This window comes from Camelina sativa, chromosome 8 (genome assembly GCF_000633955.1).
Source record: "Camelina sativa cultivar DH55 chromosome 8, Cs, whole genome shotgun sequence".
NCBI classification, from domain to species: Eukaryota; Viridiplantae; Streptophyta; class Magnoliopsida; order Brassicales; family Brassicaceae; genus Camelina; species Camelina sativa.
This window is the reverse complement of record NC_025692.1, coordinates 14,625,014-14,636,187: the sequence shown is the minus strand read 5'-3', so window position 1 is coordinate 14,636,187 and position 11,174 is coordinate 14,625,014. Positions and strand designations below refer to the sequence as shown.

At 35.1% G+C, this 11,174-nt stretch overlaps 1 protein-coding gene and 1 pseudogene across 1 annotated transcript; both read right to left on the bottom strand.

The window, feature by feature from the left end:
• On the bottom strand, positions 1,954–3,566 carry LOC104707176 (heavy metal-associated isoprenylated plant protein 22-like). Its single transcript, XM_010423474.2, has 3 exons — positions 3,312–3,566; positions 3,060–3,220; positions 1,954–2,169 (listed from the first exon to the last, which is right to left on the bottom strand). Exons 1-3 carry the CDS (start codon positions 3,466–3,468, stop codon positions 2,035–2,037), a joined length of 453 nt encoding a protein of 150 aa, XP_010421776.1. The 5' UTR covers positions 3,469–3,566; the 3' UTR covers positions 1,954–2,034.
• Positions 8,077–11,174, bottom strand: LOC104707175 (annotated as a pseudogene).

Sequence of the window (11,174 nt, the reverse complement as noted above, 5' to 3'; positions counted from 1 at the left end):
TTTTTGAGTTGCAAGAACCTGATTTTGTGCCGTTTGATATGCTTATAGCAACATTCTTTCACTTGATTTCAAGAAAAGAAAGTTGTAGAGAGGTCGTTGGTACGTAATTAAGATTCTTGTAATTCAGAAAAAGCTGTAAACATGATCAAGGAAGCATATGTATAAGTAACCATATTGTGAATATAAATCATATTAATTTGGGTAAGAGTTGAGATTGGAAAAAGTATATCATCTAGTTAAATTACGGGTTTTATTCTTCTGGTTTTGTTTTTCAAGGTTTAACTGTTATAGCCGTCCAGCCGAATATCATATTTTATACGTTAACGATTGCAGCCAATTGTGATCATTTCGAGAATTAGCGAAGAACTTGATTGAAGACATCCTCGTTGTGAATTTTAATATGTGCCAGCGAGTATGACTTCCTACACACTTATTTAGCCTATATAATATAAACCACGATTTTTTTTTTCCAATGAACCAAATACTATTTTATCGTCGTAAAGGGATATGTTCATATATTATCTTCTTCCTAATAGCTGTAACCTGTTGGCATGACACCTTATTTTTTTAATGCCCACAGCCTACCAATACATAGGAATCGGACTTACATAAAAAATAATTGATATTTTTGTTAAACTATATAGATAAGTTAACCTAAAGAATCAAGCTTGCTGGTAAGATATATCGAGCTGCATGTTGCTCTCGCAAGATATCAGAAGAAAACTGTGAGCACATAGTCTAAGTTAATATATCGACTGTTCTCGTGGACTTCAAAGCATCTATGTTTCACATTCTCGCGACGGCCATCTCGAGTTTTATCAGTTTTTTTATAGCTCGAAGTGTGTATATATTTATCCCACTCACACAAAAATCCAACGAACACACACAATAACCTTATTTTATTTTGAACAAAAAACAATGTGCAATAAGATTCATAATACAAATCATGTCATACCCAATTTTATAAGCAAACAAAAATATGGATAAATTTGCAAATTCCAAAAAAAAGTTATCTTTCAAGTTTCAACTAATTATTCTCATAACATTCATAATTCTACAAAAAACCTTGAAGCAATAACTACAAAAACAAAATAGCAAGATACTGTAAAATTTGTAGTAGTAAAAAATCGTGAAAAACTCGCTGCTTATAAAAATAGTTATCTGCTATTTTTTTTTTCGTTTTTATCACATTAACGTACTTTAAAGTTGGAATCTATAATATTTGAAAATTTTCTAGAAAAACATATATATTGTATAGAGAAAAATTTAGAGGAAACAAGGTTAATACAAATCCATGACAATCAGTGATAATCTACAAAAATATCTGAAAATAATCATTGACTAATTTAAAACCAATCAATAAACTCTACTCAAATTAAAAAAAAAAAAAAAAAAAAAAAAAAAAAAAAAAAAAAAAANAAAAAAAAATCCATCTCCCAATAACCCTAACTAAAGTGTTGGAAAAATGAAGAAACATATCCATTTGTAGCACGATCTAGGTCCAGGCCCAACCAAAGGCCCAAGAGTAACCGTCGTTTGATACTACTATACTCACTTCGGTCTCTTCAAAATTTTAGTGTCCACAAATGCTTTCACACTCAGTTCTTTGATTCATAGGAAAATTAAAGAACTCCATCACCGAAAAATCTAAGCTTTTTCTATGGTCTTGTCTCCTTCCTCATTGTGGGGTTGTTTTAACCTTTTGCAACCTCGATGGAGCAATTCTTGTGAATGCATGGTTTGTCTTCCCTCTCTCAAAACTTTGCAGCTTAAATATTCAACGGCTTGTATGTGTTAAAACTTAAAATGTTTTTAATATCAACGCATATATGTTTTTAATAACATATTTAGCTATATCTAGAAAATCTCTTATTTAAATTCGGATTAAGTAGTTAACAGAAATTTCAGGTTTTCTCACGTTAGCACATGAAAACTCAAACCCCACACAAGGAGTCGTCTTACCAAAATTCAATAATAGTATAATAATATAATCTATTAGACTTACTTAACTTACAAAAAGCACACTCTTCCGATCTACATGATAAAGCAAGAATTAGGGTTCTCGTCACTAAACATAATGGTGTAAGAGTCATCGACGGTGGTCTCGTTGACGGAAGCCGTGTCGGGGACTTTCCGAGCCATGTTTGGTGGTGCCTTCTTGTCATATGCCTGAGATATGTACGGATTCGCCACCATTGTGTATGGAACGTATTATTAATAATCAAGTTCCTGCAGTTCAAACAGAAGCCCAGTCTTCTGCTTTTGAGTCCAAGACCTTAGAAGATATGGGCTGTAATCAGAAAAGCAAGTCCAACAATAATTTGTCTTCACTCTGCAACGGTAATAGAGCGATTGCGACAACAAGAGTGATTGCGACAACACCCGAGACAAACCGTGGGATTGAGACAAGTCGTACGTCTTTACCAACTCATCAGCGTACGGGGTTCACAGTCCAACAACTCTCTTTGCATAACAGATTTGATACCCTTGGCTCCTCATAAATGATGTGTGTGTAGTGACGTGTACCCTAGGCTCCTTCTACTATCTTATTTTATATAAACTTTATCTTGTCATTGTAAACATTTTAAGCAGAAATAATAAAGTTAAGATTTCTCTTCATATTATCAAACTTTCATGGTATCAGAGCCAGCCGCCATGGCTGATAACTCTGATTCCTCTCCTTTCGCTCTTTGTTTTTCACATTGTGTAACTTTGAAACTTTGTTCCACTAACTATCTGTTGTGGAAGATTCAGTTTGAAACTTGACTTAACAATCAAAGACTACCGGGTCATGTTACTGGAAGTACTCCATGTCCTCCTGCTACACGGTCTGTCAAAAAGGGAGAAACCGTGTCAGAGGTTCCAAATCCGGACTTCCTTGCTTGGGTTAACAATGATCAGAAGATTATGGGGTGGTTGATAGGCTCACTGACTGAAGAGGCTCTCAGATCCTTTTATGGTCTTCACACTTCCGGTGAGGTATGGTTCTCTCTTGCTAAAAAGTACAATCATATCTCTACATCTAGNACCATGTTTGGTGGTGCCTTCTTGTCATATGCCTGAGATATGTACGGATTCGCCACCATTGTGTATGGAACATATGGCCATAGCTCAACTTTCTTCTTCGTCGACTTGGCCGCTTCCAAAACCTTCTTCGGGTCCACGTATCCCATCACCGTTACCTTCTGCAGCTTCATGTCCACGTCCACTGATTTCACCCCTGCCCAAACAAGTCCAATGTAAATTAAATCAAATTTTCATATTATTATTTTCTTAAAAGTCACATTTTCTAACAATCAACGAGTACATACCTTTGACGCCAGAGAGGATATGTTTGATCTTACGTTCACAACCTTCGCAGTCGATACGAGCGACTCGGAGAGCTACTGTTTGCATTTGTTTCTTCTTTTTCCTCTTCCTCTGCTTTAAGAAGTCCGATATATACTCCATCGTTCCTTCCACACCCATCTTCACTCACACCAATCCTTTTGGGGTGTTTTCTTTTTGTTTTGTTGATGAAGAACTAATCAAGAGGAGACTAGTAATATATTTAAAGAGAATGGGGAAGTGCGGACGAAAGGCTCTTAATTTCTTTGTACCACCTTTAGTTACATATATCTACAGTGAATGCACTGCATTTTCATATAATAAAATGGATGTGACTCATGTGACAAATGGCAGATTATTTATTTAATTGTGAGTTATTTTTCTTTTGTTTAATTAGTAAAATAAAATAGGAGTACATTATTTGAAGGGAAAGAACAAAGACCATTTATTGCTTTTGGGCTCTCGTGGAGAGTGCAAGAAACTTCCACTGATGTGAAATGAAATCTTTGGCTTTTATACCATTATAACCCATTCAAGCTCTGGTGGTGATTTTTTTTTGTTGATATCGTACGAATTTTAAATTTGTTTTCGTGCTTAATTTGTTTATTTCTCTAAAAAAAAGACTATCTACGAATTTTTATCAAATGAAAGATGATGGATTGATGTATGTAATCAAGAAAAATATTTGAAGTCTTAACCAGTTTGGCATTCGTAACTAATTTTTTTTCCTAAGCACCATGTCTCACATACTTCTCTATAACTATTTCTATATATATTTACGTCAAAGTTTGGTATTTCCGTCCGTTTAATTTGCATACTAACAAAAACGAGTTTCTTTTAGAAGCCGGTTTTAGATTAAGTTGTTCTTAATATTATGCACTTATAAATACCAGGATTTCGTGTGTGGTAAGGAGTTTGTGAAGTTTCACGTCTAAGAAAAACTAAGAATCCAATGAATGATACAAACTGATATAAGTTTTTTAGCGATTACACCCAAAAAAAAAGTTTTTTTAGCGGATAGAGAAAATAGTTAGCGATATACCAAAATATTAAAGCTTTTTATTCAAAAAGTTTCATACTATTTTTGTTAACACTTTAATTTCACTTTTTTCAGTTTTTGATTGGTATTCTTAAAGCGCTATATATATTCCATACCATATCGTTTCATGGTGTGATCAATCAAAATCTAAAATATTTTTTTTTATCGGAAGAGAGTATTAGCCGTTGAAAAAAAAAAGAGTATTAGTTTGATAGGTAACAGTACGTCGGAAAATGTTTTGACATAATTCTAAAGCAATATTTAAATAATTGAGGAGGGGATTTATTGACAAAGGAGAAAAATTGGAGGACACATGGCAGTGAGTAATTGTGTCATGTTTCAATGGTACGTACTGATTCAAGTTTGTGATTGGGGTCAGGTGCATTTTAAAAAACTAAATGAATTGACAATATGCAAACATAGCCAAACAAAATACAATGAAAATGACATTGAGACATCTGTTGATACAATACAATGAAGTTAGAAGCAGAACTGTTGATGCGATGGGGAGTTTTGGTTTTAAAATATATAAATTTTAAGCACCACCTGTTACTATGTAAAACCATTGAGTCTATAAAACACTAAAATATTAGCCTATGACTATACATATCAAGATTATATTATAAACTAATTAATTAGAAATATATATGTCTCTTTATATTCTTTGTACATATTAATTTCTAGTAATGTATTTTGTTTTTTCTTTAGGAGATTATCACATTTGCAACTTGTATAAATAAAATTTATGGTGAATGAATAAAATCATTAAAAAAACTCAATATGTGTTATAAGTTTTTGACATGTTCTGTTTGGACGATCGAGAAAATAAAGCAAATAGTTAGGAGCTTTCAAACTGTTTGCAATTAAGAGGCAGCAACTCTACCCCTCAAGTTTTGATATGTCCCATTCCATTCCATTATGAATCACTTAATTTTTTTTTTTGGGTAGAAGACGGTAGAACTAGTCTCCCATTTATTGAATCAAAGCAAGAAAAATTACAAACGTACTTGACGTGGCCGGACAGACCCAGCTGCATCATCCCTCAATAGAGAACTAACAACAGATGGTATTGTATCGAAAAATAGAAACCAACAGACAAAGAAAACGCATAGTTAGATAACCCATTTGCAAGACAGTTAGCCTCCCTATACACATGAGAAAGACGGACTATCCAGTCCTTTGATAGAAAGCCATGGCATAAACGTACCAAAAATGACAATGGATGAGCATCGCTAATCTCTGTCGTAAGAAACCCAACTACAAGCTGCAAATCCACCTCCAACTCCAATCGAGGCACTCGACGCTCCCAAGCAATACAAAGACCATAGTCATTATGAATCACTTAATTAATCTCGTTGCTTGAGTACATGTGTCACCTTTATTTCCGTTAAATAGTATATAGTCATTATCGAAGAGCAATATCTATATTTCAAACAATAAATGAGGGAACCGCGCTCGTTCCGTGATAGCATTTTAAGGAACTAATAAGCCAAAGCATTCGAGGCTCTACCAGTTTTAGATATTACATAAATATCAGTGTAAAACTGTAAACACACTATATGTAGATAAGTTCTTAGACATTAGTATATTACATATATATACATATGGTGGATAAACATTAACCAAACTTGTGCAAAATTGGTATTTTATTTGCATATATAAATGTTTCGAAAACACATGCATGCAAACTTGGTATTTTACGTTGAAATCGCCATGACACCTTTGTATAAACCATGATTCCGACTCAAATTGATACTGACTTCGAATATGTGAAAAAGCTAGTTATTATCTGTTTTATACATTCTTACATATATATATCAACGTAAAAAAAAAGATTTGCGTGTTTATATAGTCTTTTTTTTCAAACTAATTATTCACTAACAACTATTAAAAATTATATTATTCTACTGACTCAACTTTAAATTTCTTAATTTAGAGTAATTATTAATTTAACGGATATTAATTTATAGAAATTTTACTAGACATTGGATATAGATCATCTTTAAACTTTTTTTATGGTGTCATGAAGTTAATTAGGTTTTAAAAAGTCCATTATATTGTCCTTAATTTCATTGATTGAATCAAATCTTTACATACGACAAGGTTGTTTTGGCAACTTTCGCTAAGCTTTTCATTTTATTTTGACAGAAGCTGCTTTTTCAACTTAAAACAAATTAGTAGGTGAAGAAAAATTGTAATTTTTATGCATGCGCTCCACTGATGTTCTTTTTTGTAATTTTTATGCATGCGCTCCACTGATGTTCTTTTTATAAGAATGGAAATATCATTTCAAGAAATGAAAGTTTAGGATGTGAATCCTAAATACATGGTCCCATACAAAAAAAAAAAGAAAGAAAAAAACATGGAAGCATAAACATAACCATAAGCGGTGAAGCTTATAGCAAGACTATGAATTGGACTCGATAAAGAGACTACCGTAAGCAAAAACATGGCAAGAAGCAAGAGCAGTACGAAAATGAGATAAATGATGACGAGAAAGCGAGGCGGAAGTCTCTTTAACATAAGCCCGAATGAAAGAAGAATCGGAGCTACACGAGCTTAAGTCGGCATGCAATACTGTCCTCTACCAAGATCCTCTCCTATTGTCAGTAGCATGCGCTCCACTGATGTTGTATTGCTTTTTAGCAAGATGATTTCTTTATTGCATTGTCTGTGCTCCTAGTCCTACCAAATGATCGTTATGGTAACTAGTACTGAGACTGAGAGTCTCTCAATCTAAGATAGTTTACGTGGTACAACTATCTACGTTGGCCCGGAACTCTAATGTTGTGTGGTTTATATCCATTGTTCTCAGCTGCACCGTTTTGCTGAGATCAAGAACCCTCACATCATCGCAAAAATAAAAATATGCTAAGTTTTCGAACGGGAAAATGCTAACTTTCCTCATGTTTCATCAAAGATATTACAACAAACCCAAGAACTACTTGATATGTGATCATGTTTAGGTTGATGAGATGTGAAAAGAGTTAGTGTTTTAGTGTTTTGGGTTTTATTATTTAATTTATTTTGGTTTAATTATTTAATTTAATTAATGCATTAGGATTGGTGTTTACGTTTAATTCTAAGTTGTATCATGACCTATAGGTCTTATGCTAATGTCCAAGCTCCAACAATTAACCTACTTCTCAAAGAGAGAGTTGGGTTAAAAGGAAGCTTTAGCTTAAAGTCTTTCTTGTTCTTTAACAAAGGTATCAATTACGAGTTGAAGATGAATTCTTTGGCACATAACACCACTTCTTCCGGGATGTCCAAGACTCAGAGTATCTAGCAATCATATCAGCAAAGCTTAACTTAAGGCTGAATTGTTTGACAGAGGAATTGATGTAGAGGAACAGATTCTCCGCGTTGAAAAGACTGCGTACCCCAACTCACTACACAGCTTTCAAAATGTGAAATTTATTCTCTATACCAACTCACTACACAGGAACATTGTTATTCATGTTGGTATAGAGATGAAACAGCTTCGATTTAGCAATAGAGCTGTCATTCTCCATCTTAATTTGTTATATTCTAATCTAAGGTTTTACTTACTATTAAATAGCTTTTAGAAAATTTCACTACAAAAAAGAGAAGTACATTTGAAAATATATTCCTCTTTTGGTTTTTCCAACTAAAACCAAATTAAAACTGTTATCAGCATGATATAGCAAATGCAACCAATACTTGTTTGACTGAGAACTGAACATTCCTTAACATGATATTATCATACTTGATAGAAAGAATGAAAATTCACTGAATAACATAATTTATATAATGATGATTGATCATTATGTTCAAAACCATCAACGAACCTTCTGGGTCCGACTTCACAAACCAAAAAATACTCAAGTTTCCAACACTCAGAGTTGTAAAGAGAAGAGTGTGTTGGTACAAAAAAGAGATAACTACGGGATCAAACCAAAAAGAACCAAGTTATTTGCTGGTGATTCTTCTAAACCCTGTATAAGATAGATGATGAACCAGTGAAAATGATGAAGACAACAAAGAGAAGACATGTCCAAGCCATCCTCATAATCTTGCTCTCCTTATGATACAAACCTTGAACTGGCTTTTGACTCGAAGGTGGTGGCTTCATCCATCTCCAACGACCCTCTCCTTCCTGATCAAATAAGCGTATATTATCAGCATGTTACAGTGGATGGTTTACCAATATGATCATGCAGAAGAAAATTCGATATCTGCTTCACTTGCCAACTGTTGTAATTGGGAAAGTGATCAAGGTGTCTAGGAGGAACTTACATCAAAATCCCATGATGGACTCTCACTTCTCTCAAACAGGTCTGTGGCCCTATCAAGCTCTGCAATACTAGGCAAAGGTCTTGGACGATCTCCATGCTCATCACTGCAACATATCACAGCATTACACTTCAAATAGAATGTACTTTAGAAAAGGCGCTTTCAAAAAGTAGATCAAACCTGGTCCAAGGAGCTGGCTCATTGTCACATCTGACAAACAGATAGCGACAGACCTTAAACGAATCCTGAAGAAAACATAAGAATACGTCAGGACAGAACAGGTGGAATATTACGGGTTGTTAGCTATATATACTTACATGCATTCTAGCTATTCGCCAGCACTTCTCAATCCTATAAACACCATCATATCTCACTCCTTCCTCAGGGGCATATGCAGAATTCTTCTCTCTGTACGACCTAGGTAAAAGTACTGAAATTATGAGGAACACACCAATAACTCAGAGGATAACTGGAGCAAGCTTTAGCATAACTCTCCAGTACAAACAAGCTATTCTTTATTCAATCAAGAAAACAATTTCATTGCAAAGAGAAACAATACAGAATTGAAGAAAAAGCGCAAATGTGAGAAAGATGTTGAGTGCTAACCTGACAACCCGAACAGGATAACCAAATTTGCAACTAACTCTTAAAGCTTCATTCAATTCTTCAATCTTCTGATCCTCGCTAGTTCTTTTTTTACCACTGAGTGACATATTCAAGACAAACACAGATAAAGTCTGTCAACAATCTAAACACATAAGAGAAGTCAAATGGACTAAAAGCTAGGAGTAAATGAAAGGCAAACCTTCCTGTGAATAGAAACCACTCCCCATGGTCCTCATCATCCTTTTAGCCACCTGATATCGCTACAGATTGAGCTCCATAGTGTGATTGTCCAGCAATGCTAGACACATGTGAGAAATGAACTCCCCATTGACGACACTCTGCTAGGTCCCTCCAGCATTCTCCTACTAAAACCCCTTGGTTTCTGGCAGGATCATTAGAAGCTGGTATAGGACCAAAATAATCTGTTGGTGTTGTAACAAATATTCCAGTATTCCCCTTCTCAGTTGTCTTTGGGCGCGTAGCTCTAAAGACATTTTCTGGACCAGCACTTTCAGCGACTTTTGCAGATCGGATGATAGACACCAGGGACGAGTTAACACGAGGATTACTTACCGTTTTGTCAGGAATCTGGCTACGGCATTTTGCACAACTAAGATTCCCTCGGTTAATCCACTTCTCAAAACAGCTTAAGCAAAAGTTGTGTCCACATGGTATCTGAAAAAAAAACACATACAAGATTATTATCCATCAACCTTATAACTTCATTGTCTCATATCTTTGTCATACTTGTAAACAATCATATATACAAATAGTGTTTATCGTTCGTTGACAAGAACACCAACAAACATGAACAAAAAGAAACAGCCCATAAACGGCAACGAAACACCAAAATAGAATAAATAAACCATCAACAAAAGTGCACACAACATTTTCAAAACACAATAAGATTTGTTACAATGATGAAACTCCAAACTAACTTATCCAACCAAAACAAAGTATTAACAACGTAATGGCACACCCTATCTATAAATGTAGGTGAAAAGATTGACTTATAGATCACAAATGGTAAGCACAATAAATTCCAAATGCCGTTGTACAATAAAACAAACTGCCAAAAGAAGGATTCCACTGCTGAATTTGTAATACCAAACAATCTTAATCTCAAAGTAGTAACTCAAGTGTAAGACAACCATATACAATAAATGAGATTAGACAAATAAGGAGAAACACTAAAGAATACACACTAGATAGAGTACATACAACAAGCATAAGAACGAGCCTAGAATCCACAAAAAGAAGCAACGACCCAGAGAGAGCAAACACATCAACATCAAGACTCGAACTTTTCCCCTAGAAAATAAAGGTGCTCTCCCTTTAAAGGATCTCTCTTTTTTTTTCTTGCTCATGCTCATGTTTTGCCAAAATTCCACAACACAGTCATATCTAGTAATGTGATTAGACAATTACAGAGAAAAAGATGCGAACTTTAACAACAAAACGAGTCAAAGAACCCAAAAAAAAACACAAGAGAGAAGACGAACCGTGACGGGTCTTTCAGGCAACTGAAAACACAAAACACAATTCAAGCTTTCACCAAACGCATCGACCGCAGCGAACTCATCAACATCGAGTCTCTCGATTTCTCCATCCCCATCGGCTTCACCACTCATTAACTGTTCCTTCTTCTCCTTAGCCCCATCCGCGTCAGCCAAAGACCCATCGGGAGACTCGTGTCCCACGACGCCGGAAACAGGAGGAAGAGGATCGGCATCGCCGGAGAAATCAGGAGGAGATGAAGTACAGGTCAGGCCGCAATTGAGAGATTCATCCGCGTTGTTGGATACACCGTCGCCGTCAGGAGCCATTTCCGATGAGAGGCAACAAGATCGGAGAGAGAGAGAGAGATATGGAGAGAGAGAAATGTGTGGGTTTCACTTTAACCCTAGATTTCGAGTGATATTTTTATAGGGGGAGAGAGAGAGAG